The sequence below is a fragment of the Trachypithecus francoisi genome, unplaced genomic scaffold (assembly GCF_009764315.1).
Source record: "Trachypithecus francoisi isolate TF-2019V2 unplaced genomic scaffold, Tfra_2.0 Lachesis_group16, whole genome shotgun sequence".
Lineage (NCBI taxonomy): Eukaryota > Metazoa > Chordata > Mammalia > Primates > Cercopithecidae > Trachypithecus > Trachypithecus francoisi.
The window spans coordinates 63,584,027-63,602,308 of record NW_022681461.1 but is presented as its reverse complement, the minus strand read 5'-3'; the positions used below and the strand labels follow the sequence as shown (position 1 = coordinate 63,602,308).

Sequence of the window (18,282 nt, the reverse complement as noted above, 5' to 3'; positions counted from 1 at the left end):
AAGATGGATTAGAGACTTAAATGTTAGACCTAATACCATAAAAACCCTAGAAGAAAATCTAGGTAGTACCATTCAGGACATAGGCATGGGCAAGGACTTCATGTCTAAAACACCAAAAGCAACGGCAGCAAAAGCCAAAATTGACAAATGGGATCTCATTAAACTAAAGAGCTTTTGCACAGCAAAAGAAACTACCATCAGAGTGAACAGGCAACCTACAGAATGGGAGAAAATTTTTGCAACCTACTCATCTGACAAAGGGCTAATATCCAGAATCTACAAAGAACTCAAACAAATATACAAGAAAAAAACAACAACCCCATCAAAAAGTGGGCAAAGGATATGAACAGACATTTCTCAAAAGAAGACATCCATACAGCCAACAGACACATGAAAAATGCTCATCATCACTCGCCATCAGAGAAATGCAAATCAAAACCACAATGAGATACCATCTCACACCAGTTAGAATGGCAATCATTAAGAAGTCAGGAAACAATAGTGTTGGAGAGGATGTGGAGAAATAGGAACACTTTTACACTGTTGGTGGGATTGTAAACTAGTTCAACCAATGGAAAACAGTATGGCGATTCCTCAAGGATCTAGAACTAGATGTACCATATGACCCAGCCATCCCACTACTGGGTATATACCCAAAGGATTATAAATTACTCTACTACAAAGACACATGCACACGTATGTTTATTGCGGCACTATTCACAATAGCAAAGACTTGGAATCAACCCAAATGTCCATCTGTGACAGACTGGATTAAGAAAATGTGGCACATATACACCATGGAATACTATGCAGCCATCAAAAGGATGAGTTTGCGTCCTTTGTAGGGACATGGATGCAGCTGGAAACCATCATTCTTAGCAAACTATCACAAGAAGAGAAACCAAACACCGCATGTTCTCACTCATAGGTGGGAACTGAACAATGAGATCACTTGGACTCGGAAGGGGAACATCACACACTGGGGCCTATCATGGGAGGGGGGAGGAGGGAGGGATTGCATTGGGGAGTTATACATGATATAAACGTTATGCACATGTACCCTAGAACTTAAAGTATAATAAAAAATAAAAAAATAAAAACATAAAAAAAAATAAAAAAAAAAAAAAAAAAAAAAAAAAAAAAAAAAAAAGAACGGGATATTGATTAGGCACCTACCAGGCACCCATTACTATACAAAGCACTGATTATTCATAGTCTCATTGAATCCTCATGACAGTGTATTTGAAGAAAGGATTGTGTGCTCCACTTTACAGAAGCCGAAACTGAATCTCAGGAAGGCCAGTGGATTTCCCAGAGACCGCCTAGCTAGTTAATCAATGACAGAGCTGGCTTTCACACCAAGCAGGACTGACTACACAATTTATGTGGCCTAGTGCAACATGAAAATGCAGGGCCCTCCATTCAAAAAGGACGAACAGTTTCACAATAGGGATGTGACAACACAGCATGTTAAATCAAGCTCAGAGCCCTTCTAAGCATAGGGCCCTGCACAGTTGGAGTTCTCCAACATCGTTTGCTTCACACCTGCTCTTACATCCAGCACTCTGCCTTCGGTGAAGCTTTGTCTTCCAGTCACTCAGGTTTCTTTCCATTCCTTACAGGCCCTACAATCAGGGCCAGCCACTCATGAGCATTTTGTTCTCTGCCTAAAAAAACTCTTCATCTGGATAACTTTTGCTCATCCTTGAGATCGTTGCCCCTAATGAGATTCTGATTTAGACGACAAGGACTTTCGATTCTCCGGAGGACTCTCGTTATCACTACAGAAGTGATAATGCAGAAAATTTCTAACATAATTAATAGAACCCCAAGTCTCAAAAAGTAATGTGGAGAATAAAGAGAAAAAAGAAAAAGATAGGGTTGTAGACTCCCCTTCTCTGTGGATTTAAGGAGGAAAGATGAAGGAAATTCATTTACTTGTCTATATAGAATATGCATTAGTTAAATGATAATTATTAAACTGTAGTTCCATCCTTATTAATGAAATTAGAGCCTGAATGACCATTTTTGGGAGGTGATTCAAGATGAAGTTATTTTTCAGTGAAGGGCAATAAGGATGAAAAGTTGGGAAAAGTCATCCTCACTCTATTTTTCTTTCCTTGGTCATGAAAAGAAAGAAATGGAAATTCAGTAGAAAATGTTACATGTATTATAGATCTGCTTAATAATACATGACAAGTGGATGTGAGTGATGAGCCCTTTTAGAGACTCTGGTGACATCATCAGTCTAACTTCAGACCTGGTCTGAGACATGTGATGTTGATGAGGCTACAGAGAGCAGCAGGCTGTGGTGACGACGTTTATCATCCTTAGTCATCAACTCTTATTTTTTGGTATATTTTGTACTTTCTCAGCCTGGTGGACTCTTCCCAGTTCAATGCCCAGTGGTTTCATGAATGTAAAGCTGGGAATGCTGGGAGCTGGAGCAGGGGTGGTAAAGCCTCATCAGGCCTATTGATCTCCACCCACCAGTGGCATGATATTTTCCAGAACCTAAACTTGAGTGCATGTTTTTGAATATGCTGGATCTTGTACAGGAATGCTTTGGAGTCAGAAAGACCTGGGCTCCAATCCCAACTCAGTCCCTTACACTAGCTCGATGACTCTAGGTAAGGTGCCTAGCCACTCTGAGCCTCCATGATCTCATTTGAGAAATGAGGATAACAATAGCATCTGTCAGAGTTGTTGATAATGGCAGTGAAAAGCAATACTTAGGCCTATGCTCATCATATAGAAGGTACTCAATATATGCTATCTCTTTCCAGTTTCCTGCCAATTCCACCAAAAAGAAATGGCATTAGTGTGCTTTGCAGTCAAGAGGGGCTCATTTCATATTTTAATTCTGCCTTTAACTTGTGTGACTACAGGCAAGTTACTTAGCAGCTCTAAGCCCAAGTTTCCTCATCCATAAAATGGAACTATGAATAGTACTTATTTACCTTAGTTCATCCATTCAGAAAGTCTTTATTTTTAATTTAATTAATTAATTAATTAAATTATTTTGAGACAGAGTTTCTCTCTTGTTGCCCAGGCTGGAGTGCAACGGCACCATGTCAGCTCACTGCAACCTCCGCCTCCCAGGTTCAAGTGATTCTTCTGCCTCAGCCTCCCGAGTAACTGGGATTACAGGCACGTGCCACCACGCCAAGCTAATTTTTATATTTTTAGTAGAGATGGGTTTCACCATGTTGGCCAGGCTAGTCTCAAACTCCTGGCCTCAGGTGATCCAACCGCCTTGTCCTCCCAAATTTCTGGGATTACATGCATGAGCCACCGCGTCCAGCCCAGAAGATATTTATTTAATGCTTTCTATGTCCCAAGAACTATTCTAGCTGCTGGAAATACAACAGTGATCTAAACAAAGTCTTAGACTCCAGTAGGGGAGAAAAGATTAAATAAAGATAATGCAATATAATATTTTTTGCACAGTGCTTGATACATAGAAAGTGCTTAATGAGAGTCAGCTTTATGACATTTTTTCATAAGTTCAAGGAAATATGCATGATTTTCTTTTCAAAAGTCCAATAAAATATGTAGCATCAATGAATCTTAATAAACAGAATCACATAACTGGGAGAGATGTAGAGTTATCCTGTCATAAAATCACAGAATGTCCCAGTTGGCAGAAAATCAGGTATTTACTTGGTCCAGTGGTTTTCAAACTGGGATTCTTTTCTGGGGTCGCAAGGGGGAGGCCAACCGATCAGATCAAATTTTACCTTTTACCAATGTGATATACTGGGGTTCCCAGGAAAAAAAAAGCTGTACTTTCTTTTTTTAAAAAAAATCCACTTTGTGCAGACAAGGAACATGCAGCTTAGAAAGGGGAAAGCCTCTTTCCAAGTCCCTCTAACAGAGCAGGGATTGTCAAACGGAGAGAGAGCTTTTCAACCATGTGATATTCTGCCTCCCCAAATAATTCAATCAGCAACTATGTGTTGAGAACTTCCTACTTGAGGGGCTCCCTGGGGAGTTTAAAGGTATCTGTCCTTCATTCATGACCTCTAGAAGCTTCAAATCAAGTTGGGGAGATTGCTGAGCCATTAATTATAAATTTATGTGAAGGCTCCAAACTACAGCCCAACAACAGGGGTTCGTTCCTGAGCCCCACACCTACACTTCCATCTGCATCCAGAGTATCCCCAACTGGGAGGTCCTAGAGTCCACAAATTCAGCGTATCCAAATGCACTCTGTCATCAACTCTTTCTAAGATGGTCCCAATGATCCCTACCTCCTGGTATTCATTCCTTTTGTGTAATTCCCCCTCACACACACTGGGGTGTGACCTCACCCAGTGAATTGTTTCTAACAGATAGAATAGGGCAGAAATGATGAAATGTCTTCTCTAATATTGGGTTATAAAAAGACTGTGGCTTCTATCTTTGGGTGCTTTCTCTCACTATCTTGCTGACTCACTCCGAGGGAGGCCAGTTGCCACATTGTCGTGAGCTGTCCCATGGAGAGGCCCAGGTGACAAGGTACTGATTTCTCCAGCCAACAGTCAGGGGGTACCTGAGACCTGCCAACAGCCATGGGAGTGGGCTTGGAGAAGGAGCTTTCCCCGGTGAAGTTCTGAGGTGACTGCAGTCCTGGCCAACATATGGGTTGCAGCCTTGCGAGAGACTTTGAGCCAAAAGCTGTCAGCTAAGCATAAATTCCTGACCCACATATACTGCAAGACAGTGGATATTTGTTGTTTTAAGCTCCTAAGATTTGGGGTAATTTGCTACACAGCAATAGGTAACAAATACACCGTATTTTTCTAAAATCTCCTTTGCTTTCTGTATTCCTTATCCACCCAATCACACAAGTGAAAACTTTCCTCTTTATCCCTTACAACCAGCTGGTCACTAACACCTGCATACTCTACCTCCTAAAAAACTTTCCAGACATGGCCCATTCCCTCTGCTTCTACTCTCTGCAAGTCTGTGCCATCTCTCGCCTTTCCTCTGCTCTCAAACTCGCCCCTCTAATTCATCTGACACAAGGGGCTGCCAGAGCCATTTTTCTAAAGTGCAAATAGACTATTAACACTCCTCTGCCTAAAATCCCTGTCTACAAAATGAAGCCCAAGTCCCACAGCATGTCCTACAAATTGCTCTATGGCCTGACATCTGTCAACACTCCAGCTTTATCTCCTCCCACTTGCTACTACTACACATCTTGGGCTCTCATTGTGCTGAAACATTAGTAGTTCAAGGACGCTTTACTGCTCTCTGCCCTCATACTTTTCTGCCTGAAGGCATTACTTACTTTGTCAATTATTTATTGGGCACTACTAGATACCAGGCACTGTTCTTGGCACTGAGCATAAAGCAGTGATAAGACAAAACTCCTACCCCCTTGTAGCTTACGTTTTAGAGGGAAGAGATACCACAAGCAAGTCAATAATGAGAGCGAGGTAAGAGCACAGAGTGTGATACAGTGGGTGGAGGGGAGCATTTGGTGATCCACCCAGGAGGGCCAGGGGGCCTTGCTAAAGAGGAGACACTTGTCATTCCATTGTCTCTGGCCAGAACAGTTTCTGATGAGAACGTTGTGGTTATTCTTTGTTCTTCTGAACATAGCGTATCTTTTCTTTCTGACTGCTTTTAAGATTTTCTGATCATTACTGATTTTCCAATAGTGTGATTACAATGTGGGGAGGAGTGTGTGTGTGTGTTTTACTTGGAATGTCTTGAGCTTCTTAGATTGTGGGTTGATAGTTTTTTTTCAAATTTGGAAAATTTTGGCCATTATTTCTTCAAAAGTTTTTAATATTCCCTCTCTCTTCTGCCCTGGGACTTCAATTACACACGTTAGACCACCTGATGTTGGATCATAGTCCACTGAGAGTCTGTTCTTTTTTTCCTTGTCATTTTTCTCTATTTTTGGACACATTCTATTGCTATGTCTTCAAGTTCACTGATGATTTCTACTTCAGCGTCTAATTTGCTGTTAATCACATCCAGTGATATTTTCACCTCAGAGATTATATTTTCTGTTATAGAAGTTTCATTTGGCTCTTTTCACTAGCTTCCATTTCTCTCTTCACTAAGCTCATATGTTCCTTAAAATTTCTGTATATAGTTATAACAGCTGTTTTAGTATCCTTTTCCTGCTAGTTTCATCATTTCTGATATTTTTGGATCTGTTTCTCTTAAATGATTCCCCCATTGGTAAAGGTTACCTTTTCCTGTTTTGTGGAATGTTTAGAGATTTTTTATAATTGAATGCTGGACATTGTGATATTTAAATGCTGAGAGTCTGGACTTTGTCTTCCTTTTAAAGTGCTGGGCTTTGTTTTGGCAGTCAGTTATTTGCAAATCAGCCTGATGCCTTCAAAGCCTTTTGCTTATGGTGAATAGGATGGATCTAGAGTAACCTTCATCCTAGGGAAGATTTAACCCTCCCCATTAAGGCAGAACTTCTTTGGAGACTCCATTGCATGCTCCCAGCCATCACCAAAGACTCTTCACTCTGACTTTTCAGTGCTCGAATGCCTCCCTGTCCTGTGTGAGACCTGGAAATGGTTCAGCTTATCAGTCCCCCAATTATTCTTTGTCCAGTTTTGTGGATTAACCCTGCATGCATGCACAGCCTAGGACTCAGCAGAGACCCACTGAGATCCCATGCAGCTTTCTGGAGCTCTTTTCCTGCTTAGCTCCTTCCTTTCTATAATTCTGCCCCACAACTTCCAGCCACCTTAGCCTTCCCAAACTTCAATCTTCATCTCCTCAACTCAGTGAGGTCACTGGACGCTGTTTAGGTTCACCTCCTCTGTGTCCATATTCCAAAAATTGCCCCCAGACGAAAAGCTCAGGCAACCATAAGACTCACCTTGGTTTCTTCCCCCTTTTCTCAGAGATCACAGTGCTGAGCTATCTGTGGTCCAAAGTCTGAAAATGCTTCTTTCATGTACGTATTCATATATATTTCTGATAGTCTAGTTGTTTGCAGAAGGTTACATTTAGTCTTTGTTACTCCCTCATCACCAGAAGCAAAAGTCTCAGGGAGGTGACATATGGACAGGGGCTGAATAAAGTGAGAGAATAAGTCATTTTTGGGCTGGGCAGGATGGCTCACACCTGTAATCCCAGCACTTTGGGAGGCCGAGGTGGGTGGATCACCTGAGGTCAGGAGTTCGAGACCAGCCTCACCAACATGGTGAAACCCTGTCTCTACTAATATTTTAAAAAATTAGCTGGGCATGGTGGCAGGTAGCTGTAATCCCAGCTACTTGGGAGGCTGAGGGAGGAGAATCGCTTGAACCCAGGAAGCGGAGGTTACAGTGAGCTGAGATGGTGCCATTGCACTCCAGCCTTGGTCAACAAGAGTGAAACTCCATCTCAAAAAAATAAAAAGAATAAGTCATGTTTGAATAGCTGGGGAAGAGTAGTCCAGGCAGAGGGAACAGCAAGAACAAAGGCCACTTCTGAAGAACAGCAATGAGTGAGCGAGAGGGAGAGGGGCAGAAGATGAGGTCAGATAGACATGGGGCAGATGGTGCTGCATCTTGTAGACCATGAGAAGGAGCCAGGATTGTAAGTGCAATGAAAAAGCCATTGGGAGGGTTTCAGTGAGGAAAGTAACTGAATCCAGCTTGCGTTTCAAAGCATCTCCTTGGCTACAGTGAGAAAAATAGGCTATAGGCAGCAAAGGTAGCTATGGCAGCCATTCAAGTGTGAGGTGATGGCTGCCTAGACTGGGATGGCAACAGTGGAGTTGGTTAGAAGTGGTTGCATTTGGGAATATTTTAAAGGATATTTGTAAGAGTTGCTTATGGATTGGATGTATGAAGGAGGGAAACAGAAAAAAGAAGGATGTCTCAGGCTTTTGGACTGAGTGACTGACTGAATGGCACTCGTTTACTGAAACAGTAAAGATGATAGAGAGTAGGTTTGGGAGGGAAGTCAAGAGCTTGACTTTGGACATGTTCAGCGTTTGATGGCTATTAACTATCCAAGTAGAAAATTAAAGTGGGCACTGGGATATACCAGTCTGGAGCTCAAGGAAAGGTCAGGACTGGAAATACAGCTGTAGGCACCAATAGCGCAGAGCTGGTGCTTAAAGCCATGGAGGCTACGTGGGATCATTTAGGAATGAATGTCAATAGGTGGACACCTTTCCAAGGATGGAGCCCTGAGACTCTCCAACACTGACAGGTCCAGAAGAAGAGGCTGAGAAGCAGCAGCCAGGGACATAGGAGAAAAATTGGGAGTGTATGCTTTTATCATATGCCGCTTGGCAAACCCTTATTCATGCTTTATGCTCCAGTTTAAGTATCTCCTCCTTGGGGAAGCCTTCCCTGACAGGGTTAGGCAAAGTTAACGACTCCCTTTTCTGGGCTCTCCCAGCATCCCACATGGACCCTCTCATAGCATTTTTTACAAGGGACTGGAGTTCTCATGAGTCAGCTCTCCCCACTACACTGTGCACCCCCTCAGAGCAGGGACCTTATCTTATCCATAACCACACGCCCATACTAGCTCAGGGCTTTTCTCAGTGGGTGCTCAGGAATGTGTTAAAGTCCAAAGGAAGAAGAAGCTGAAATATCAGAAGTGGTTTTTGGAGGAAAGCTTTATCTAGGAGATGGGGCTTGAATAGCACCTTAGAAGGTATTGAAGTTCAAGAAACAGCAAGAATGGGAGAGAGCGTGCCAGGTCAGCCAAGACAGAAGAGAACCAAAGGGCAGCAATAGGAAAGCACAAATTATGTCCAAGACAGCAATTGGATCTGTTTTTCAAGACTGCAGGGCTCAGGGAGGGTACAGGGAAGCTAGATTGGGGCCGGGGTCGGGGGTGACAAATGCCAGGCTAGGGAAATGGTTTTCAAACTATGCTCCTTGGAACACTCGTGTTCCCGTTAAGTTTAAAATGTGAATATTTCATGGTTTCTTATAATTTTAAGGCACTTCGTCATAGACAAATTTGAGAGATGTTGTGGTTACAGATAACAAACAATGGAATAATTGTAAAAACTGTCATTTATTAAGTGCTTCCTATGTGCTAGGTGCTGTGCTAAATATTCTTCCTAGTTTGCTCTTATTTGCACTTACAATAATTCTGAGAGGGAGGTACAAATATGGTCTCTAACTGCAGATAAGGAAGTTGAGGCTAAGAATTGTTAACTTGCCAAGAAGACCAGCTACAGATGCCAGGGTTAGCTCAAACCCAGGCCGTCTAAAAACCAAATCCAAGCCCTTGACCGCTTGCTGCATTGTTCCTTGGCCTTCTTCCCTTGGGGTAACTGGTCTGAAGGGTAAGGAGGAGGTCAAAAAGAACAAAGAATAAAGAGGAGAAACATCTTAGGATTTAGGAACAGCATCTCCTTCAGGCATCTAAGGGAAAGGATCAAGGAGAGAATTAGATACAGGGATCTAGAAGAAGATACAGACCAAGCAATGGAACTGGGAAAGAACGTTCTTGAAAGCTGAGCTGGAAGCCTTTCCTCTGTGTGTGTTATTTCTGCCATATGATTCATCTACACTGAGACAGATCTTGCTGTACAAGCCAGAGTCACACTGGTGCCCTCAAGAAGACTGACATGAGGATATGTTGCTGGGAGTTACCTAGGCAATGACAGGGGACAGGCTGGGAATGACAGGGAAGCCACGTTCCTTAGCAGCAGATTACAGGAAACCTGCCCACAGCCTGAGCAGTGCCCACAACTGCTCTGGGCCATCACAATTTCCCAAGTCGTTATTGTGGCTATGACTGGAAAGGGGTCACCGTCATATGTTTAAGATAAATGTAATTTCTTTGGCTAGAGTTTATGTTCTGGAATGCTGCAATCTGGGTCAAGCCTAGGCAACAAGCCAGAGGGGCTGTATGGCAAAGAAGTCATGTGTTCTATCTGCACAGAACATTACAGCTTGAAAAGCCATTCATAATCTTTATCATATTGGAATTTGACAACAACCCGGTGAGGCAGACAAGGAAGATGAGGCGCAGAGAAGTTAAGTGACTTATACACAAGAACACACAGCAAGTCAATGGCAGAACCTAACCAGGTCCCTAAATCTCTAGGTTCCAAGTCAGCTCAGGTATGTGAGACCCAAACTGAAAAGTGTTCTTACAAGTGATAAGAATAAAGTAAAAGAGGGCTCCAAGGAGAAAAGGATACAATTTTCTCCCTTAATGACTCGGAATCTGAAATGTATGGTAAGACAAATTCCAAATATCTAATACCTTATACCCGGTCGAAGTGTTGTCACCCACATTACTTCACAAAAGGCAGGCAGGGAAGTGAGCGTAGGTGATTTACAGAGAAAGAAGCAGAGGCTCAGAGTGGTGAAGAAACATGCCCAAGCCCGCACAGCTGGAAAGAGGAAGAGCGCTTCCTTGAGCCTGGCCTCCCCCTGTGCTCCTCCTCTCACCCAGGCCTGGAAGCATTTAGTGTGGTCAAGCAGTGGTAAACAGTCCCAAGGCTGTGGTTCCATTTGCAGACATGATCTGTCCAAACCAGTGGCTCCCTCCCTGTCTGCCCCCTCCACCAGCTCCCCACAGCTTGGGCCCTACTGATGGCTAACCCATGTGCCTGTCCACAGCAAGACAAGCAGCAAAACAACCAGCCTTGCCCTCCACCCTGCCACTCGGTCCAAACCAGGGCTCTGCGGCTTGGCCCTGCATGCCGGGCCCACATGATACTCCTGGAATAGCTGTCATTGTCAAACAGATCTGACCGCATGGTCCCCCGGGATGACCCCTGGACATGTCCACGTTGCAACTTATCTCCTTGACCCTAACTTTTTGATGGCTTAGGTCGGGACTTGTTTCCTCTGGTCCTACCTCTAATTTCTGCCCTTTTCTCCTTTCTAATGTTTTAAGCCTCCTACCTGATGGCTGAGCTGTCCATTCTCCCTGGGAACCAAAGGCCAGGGGTCCAGTTTCTCGGGACAAATTTCTGGATGGCAATTACCCCTTCCTGGTACTGATCATGGCCTGAATTCCCCTCCAAAAATTCCCCTCTAGCCTGCCTGGAAATCCTGCTGACTGGCGCCCAGCCCCTGGGGTGTCCTCTGTGGGTTTGGGGCTGCACTTTGGGACCAGCCTCCTCTTCTGTTGTTGAACGAATGCCCCAACCACTAGAGACACTGCCCCACTCCCTCCCTTCTCACTTCTTGTCCCAAGAGACCTGTCACCTGCCTGCTGTAGACTGGAAATAACCCAAATGTTCCTCAACAGAAGAACTGATAATAAATTGTGCATATTCACAATGGAATCTACAACAGTGCAGATGAGACAGTATCCACGACCCCCACCAGCATGGGTGGACCTTTGAAACCTTATGTGTAGTGGAAAAGAATGTTGCAGAAGACTCCATACTTTATAATAGCATTTTTATAAAACTCAAAAACAAGCAAAACAAAACAATATATTGTTTAGGGATACATTCACACCTAATAAAAGTATTTTCAAAAGCAAGGAAATAATAAACATAAAATTCAGGGTAATGTCTATCCCAGAGCTGGGCAGGGACATGGTATGGGGGTGAAACACACTGGTTGGAGATCTTGGGTTGGGAGGAGGGTTTGAGATAATCATTTTGTTGTTTGGCTTCATGGCTTACAAGTATGTTCCATGTATTCTTTTTTCATATATATCGAGTGCTACAAAATGACTTTAAGGATTAGATGGAGAGGGTGCCAGAGGTTCCTCCTCTTCTCTTCTCCTCCCCTCACTGATTGATCTGGGGGCAGGAAAGTGTGTACCTATGGAGTGTATGGACACCATGTCTGCCCACCCCGCACTGTCACAGCTGAATGGCCTGTAAGAATGTTTCAGCCTCATTCCTCATTTCCTTCCCTCCCACACTCTGGCTGAGTCCACCAGACTCTGGCCCTGGCTCCATCACTCTGCTGAAGACAATTCTCCAGTCAACTCCTTATGAGTGGAGTGGACAGTTTCAGGGCTGGTCTTGCCCAGCATCTCAGCAGCATTTGACGTGCTATCCCTGCCTGCTTCCCCGAGCACCTCCTCCTTGCCACTCGGGCTCCTTCCCTCCTGATATTTATTCTATCTCAAGACGCTGCTTCTTGGCCTCCTTTCCTGGCTCCCTCCCCCTCCCCTGCCTGTCCCTTAGTGAAATGATGATGCCCACAGGTGTCTTCTCAGTCCTCTCATCACCCTCTTTGGTCACCATTTGCTGATGAGTTCCCATCTCTGTCCCCAACCCAGACCTCTGTCTCCTGAACTCCAAGCTCCAAATATCCAATTGTTCCCTCAATCTCTCCACTTGGATGTCGCATAGGCACTTTAAGTCCAACTCCCAACCTTCCCCCAACAGCCCGGTCCTCTTTCAGGGGCCTCTATCCATCCATGCAAGTACCCAAGCCACCTGTACATCAGCCTCGTTTCCTCCCTGCCCTCACTGCCACCCTCTCTCCTCTCTCTCCAGCCTCATCCAGTCACCAAACTGAGCCCCTCTAGTTCCTTCCCTGTCACCCAGATCTGTCTATTCCCCCTATCTGCACCACAACCTTCCCAGTCCAAACCAGTGTCCTCTCCTGCTTGTGTGAAAGCAACTGTCTCCTAGGGACCTCCCAACTTCTGGTCTTGTCTCAGTGTGTTCTTTACCCTGTAGACACACTGTTCTTTGTAACATGCAAATCTGAGTGCATCCTCCCCTGCTTAAAATTCTCCAAGGACTGCACCCTCCACCCCCGGCAATATCAAGGCTCTCGACACAGCCCCTACCTTCCTCTCCCACCTCACCTTTCCTCATCTCTCCCTACATCTCTGCCTTAAACCCCACCCGGCAACCATACTCAACCTCTTCCAGTGCCTCCTGCTTCCCACTCACCTCTCTGGCTTCAGCACGTTTCTACCTGGAACCCTTTGCCTCCCCCACCCCTACCCAGTTTCTCCTGCTTCATCTAACTCTCGCTCCAGGTTCCAGTTCGACAGCTATGTCTTCTGGGAAGCCTTCTCTGACCACGCCACTCCCGCCCAGAGAATGTTACGTGGCCTCACTATCTCAGCACCTCAGATGTTTCCTTTTCTACTCTAGCACTTACAACCCTTCATAATAACTGCTTTTTAAATTATACGTCTCTCACAACAGACTCTATGCATCAGCAAGCAGGGCCCTGACTTACTGTCTCAATAGAACCCAGGACAATGCCGGACCCCTTCTAAGCGTATGGCAAAAGCTGTTGAATAAGCAAGTGAATGAATGAATGAGTAAATGAATGGATGTAAAACTCTGCTTTACATACGTTATCTCATTTAATTCTTTTAAGGTAGGTATTCTTCATTTCATTTTACAGGTAACAGAAAGGAAGTAGCTTGCCCCAAATCACACGGCGAGCAAACAGAAAGCTGGAAGTTGGGCCCAGGTTTAACACCCAAGCCCACAGCACCACCAACCCTGTCCCCTCCTCTGGCCATCCCAACCCGATCACTCATCCCACACGAAGCCAGAGAGCCCTCTTGAGGCCGGTTAAGGCTGGAAACGCAGGCTGGGAACTGGCAGTGGTTACCTGGAAGCACGTGGGGCCCGGCCTCCCCGTGGGGATGTCTGACTGGTAGAAGACTTTGAGCTCTGGAGTCAGCGCGATGACCGTCTTAATCACCAGGGAGATGATGTCAGACCAGACCTTCTTGATGTCAACGCCTTTGGAAGACAGTCTACAAAGGATGCTGGAAAAAGTCCTTTTGCTGCCGGTGCTAGCACTGTCCGAATGGATGAAGTTGCCGCTGTGGATGTTCAGTGAATAGTTGGTTAAGTGCATAAAGATGTGGTGCAGGTTTTTGGAGGTGGGCTCCTGATATGGCTCAGTACAAAACCTAGAGAGTCCGTCTTTGGCTATATAAATCTCTAAGGGGTCTAAGGACTTGAGTAAGACATACAGACGAATATCAAACTTGAGCTTGTCGATAAGGAGAGGTTTGCAGATGTACTCCTGGACCACCGCCGGCCTGCTCTGGAGGGTCCCTGCCAGGCGGATGTCACTGGGGTCTTTAATGAGGTAGATTCCGTCACCCTGACAACCACCATCAGGTTTCACGATAAAAGTGGGCTTCCAGGAGGGGTCATCGTCTTTCACCATTCGAACCTGGAGGGGGAGAAAAGGATGGCAGACATTATATTCTTTTCCCTCTGGATCCCTAACACAGAGCGGGGCCTTAGCAAATGTGTGGTGAATGAGTGACAAGATGATCCCTGCTGATCTGAGCAGGGACTGAGCATCTTCCGTGGAGACTACACTGCACAAGGTACTGAGATAGTGACATCAGGATTGTCCCCAGTCTTGTGCTCCAGAGCGAGGTGGCGAGTGTAGTGGATTGGCAGTCACAAGACCTGGGTTCAAATCCTGCTTTGCCACGTTATTAGCTACACTTTGAACAGGTCATATGACTAAAAATAGGGCTGAGAATGATAATGATGGTGAGCTAATATTATTTATGAGCACCTGTGAAATGCCAGGCACTATATCAGGTGATTACCTAATTAGCTCATCTAACCCTCACAGAAAATATGGTTGTGCCTTTTTATGTCGGGAACAGAGAGGGCACAGCAGATGCTAAGGCCATGGGTGTTGGAGTCAGATGGCCTGGGCTCAGACACTGGCCCTGCTCCTTACCCTGCAGCCTTGGACAAGTGACTTAAGTTATCTACACCATTTCCATCTGTGAAGTAGGAGTAAGGTTGTTTTGAGGATTAAATGCATTCATAAATGCAAGAGACTAAGCATCTCGAACCTGAGAAATAAAAGACAGTTCAGGCTGGGCATGGTGGCTCAAGCCTGTAATCCCAGCACTTTGGGAGGCTGAGATGGGCGGATCATGAGGTCAGGAGATCGAGACCATCCTGGTGAACACGGTGAAACCCCATCTCTACTAAAAAAAATACAAAAAACTAGCCCGGCGAGGTGGTGGGCGCCTGTAGTCCCAGCTACTCAGGAGGCTGAGGCAGGAGAATGGCATAAACCCAGGAGGCGGAGCTTGCAGTGAGCTGAGATCCGGCCACTGCACTCCAGCCTGGGCGACAGAGCAAGACTCTGTCTCAAAAAAAAAAAAAAAAAAAAAAGTTCAAAGCCTGGCTGTCACTCTTTTTAGAAGATGAAGTGACTTGCCAGCTAACTCAGGGGCAGAATTGGGATCGGAATCTAGATTGATGACTGAAGCCCTTGGACCTTCCTCTATCCTACCATGTCTTGGTTTCCTCACTTTAAAAATGGGGATATAGACATCTACCTTCACTGGGTCATGTAAGGAGAAATAAACTAAAACGTACAAAGGGCCAAGTGCAATACCAAACACGGAGCTGAGCTAGTGCACAGGAAATGTTTGTTTTACGTTTACATCCCTTCTAAAGCTCATCTAGTAGACCTGACCAATCCTTCCGTCTGTTGAGATCTTTTTGAAACCAGATCCCGTCGTCCACAGTGTCTGCTCTCCTCCCAGCTCCAGGTCAGTGGAACACTCACATAATTAACTGTCCGGGCACTAGACCGGTCCAGATAGTCGGTCTGGACCTGTGGATCTGCATAATTCATCCTCGCTCCATTACCCCGGATGCTAGTGAGGTGCTTCCTGCAGCTATGGAGAGTGGATGGACTAAAATGGCAGGAGAGGAGGTTTTCACAAGCAGAGAGAAGCTGGAGGAAATGTAAGGGTGGATTTGAAAGAGGAGCCACGCTCTCTGCAGCTTCTGGTGTGAAAGTTCCCCTCTGAAATCTGAGGGGAGTGCCTGGCAGGCTGAGTTGGTGGGTGCCCCACTGAGGGACTCCTTTCAGCCCTCCGCCTTTGCTGTGTAAGCCCAACCCAGGACATCTGCACTCTGGCTTGTGCTTATCTCTTTGGCCAGCCTATATTTCTAAATGAAGCTTTTGCCAATTCCTTGGGCACTATCAGTTTTTCCAGGCTTGTAAAAGATCTTTAACAATGGAGAAACACTTAAAGCCTTAACAATGGTCCACATCAATTGTTTCCCCTTGTCAGCAGGATCCGAGAATGGAACTTCACAAGAGATCAATGCAAGCCTCCCAGGGCCTTCCACTGAGGCTTTCTTGCAACTGTGACCCTGACGTTTATGTAGTTATTTAATATTCAACCAAAGCATTCGTACACTTGACCCTTTACAGTAAATATAAGTGTGCTGGACAAATGGTAGTTATGGATCAGGAAGTGAAAAATGTCAAGTTTGCACTGATAGGAAATTTTTCCCTCTGGAAAGCTTTTGCTATGCCAAAGACACTAACAGTTCAATATATTATCCAGAGCAATATTTTCTCCTTTGAATTCCATGTGTATGCCTTAAATAAATTAAACTACCTGGTCAATAGTCTCCGTCACTCATTGGATTCCTGAATACTTCTTCTGCTCTTTGCCAGAATAGTGCCATACAAATCAAGATTATTAATACTCATAGAATCATTGAATTTTTTAGAACTAGAAGAATCCTCAGAGATCAACATCACCCAGTACTCTCAAAAGTCAAGGGGGAAACTGAGGCTCAGAGTGGTGACATGACTTCCCTTGGGTCCCACAACTCATATGGTCAGGATGAGAACTGAGGTCTCCTGACCCCACCTCAAGTTTTACCTCTAAGATAAAACTGAAGATCTCTTGTTCCTCTTCTTACTGTAGGAAAGATCCTCCTAATGTATCAGACAGTACTGAGGTCTGTGCTGTGGCCTCACCCTAAAAGATTTTGGCCCTGAGTATGGCCATCCAGGAACTATATCTGTAGATCCTAAGTTGGCCAGACTGCCCCAGTTTCACATATTCTGTCTGGGTTCCTTGCTGGTTAAAGCCCAGGTGTGATCTATAGGAAACCCTCACAATTGTTCAGAACGTGGTTCCCATAGCCACCAGACCCTTCCACCACTGCTACCGTAAAAAGAGAAACATTTTTCAGAATTCATATTCGCTCTCCTCTGAGGTTTATTCAAGAATGACCCTTTCCCAGCAGCTATTAAAGTTAAAAAGTAACACGTTGGCTCTTAAAAAGAAGTCATGGACCAGAATGAAAATCTCATCGATATACCTGGGCCCCGGCCTCAGCAATTCTGACTTAATCAATCTGAGATGAGACCTGGGCATGTGTATTTTGGAAAAATCACCGCAGGTGATTCTGACAAGCACTCTGCCTGAGAATCACTGGATTAAGTGAATTAAATAAAAATACCACCTGAAACCAACATATTGAAAGAAGTATTCTGCACTGGTGTTGGCTGGAGTGTGAGGAAGACTTGCACTTATGCTACAACTGATGGTATCTCTAGTTTTATCTAAACCCGCTGTTGGACCTGAAATCTATTGCCTTGTAACTGTATACACGGATGGCTGAAAGAGATACACAGAGGAGGTAGTGGCCTAATTGCCTGGCACTCCTCTGGCCTATTGAAAAATTTATGTGGTTTTTACTGCCCCCTAGTGGACATTTAGAAAACGCTACTGGGAAAGTCACCCCGTTCAAAATTCCAACACGACTGAGCAGTAATACTCCACTAAGATATTAAAATGGTCTTAAAGAAACACCACTACAAATGAAACTCACACATGGAACAAAATGGATGTATCCTGAGGTTACTATGCTAAGTGAAATCAACTAGACTCAAAAAGAAAAATACTGTAAGAGTGCACTTATATGAGGTACCTAGAGCAGTCATATTCACAGAGGCAGAAATTACAATGGTGTTTTCCAGGGCTGGGGTGGGAGAGAATGGAGAGTTAATGATTAATGGGTATAGAGTTTCAGTTTTGCAACATGAAAAAAGTTCTGGAGATGGATGATGGCTGCACAAAAATGTGAATGTACTTAATGCCACTGTACACTTAACGTACATACCATATACATTTAAAAATGGTTAATCTGGTAAATCTTGGGTATACTTTACCAAAATTTTAAAATTAATTTTTAATTTTTTTAAGCCACAGCTTTTGGTAAGTTAGAAATAGTACTACAGTGAAAAACAAAAAAATCTGGATGTTAGATTTTCAATTGTTTCTGACTGTGTGACCTCAAGAAAGTCACCTAACTTTCTGGGCTTTGTTGTAGTCACCTATAAAATAAAGGGGTCAGACTAAGGTCCCTGGCTTCCGCCAGCAAGCAAGTGCTGAACCGTGATTTATCTTGACATCACCACAGTTGAAGGCTGCGTTATAAACACACAAGTGGCATTCATCACGCCAGAGAGTTCCCAATGTGCTGTTTGGATCAGTAAATTGCGATGATCTATAAGAGGAGATTTGGATCTGAGATTTATGAGGCATTTGAGGAAATCAGCAGGGCATTTGGAGGAAGCAAGCTAAAATGTTTGGAGGGAGAAA

General features: G+C 44.5%; 1 protein-coding gene across 1 annotated transcript in view; it reads right to left on the bottom strand.

The window, feature by feature from the left end:
* Positions 1 to 18,282, bottom strand: part of TTLL11 (tubulin tyrosine ligase like 11) — a 294,890-nt gene that overhangs the window by 164,072 nt on the left and 112,536 nt on the right. Inside the window, exon 4 of the mRNA XM_033237570.1 lies at positions 13,485 to 14,060. Coding sequence (XP_033093461.1) covers positions 13,485 to 14,060 — 576 coding nt within the window. The remainder of the gene's footprint in view (positions 1 to 13,484; positions 14,061 to 18,282) is intronic.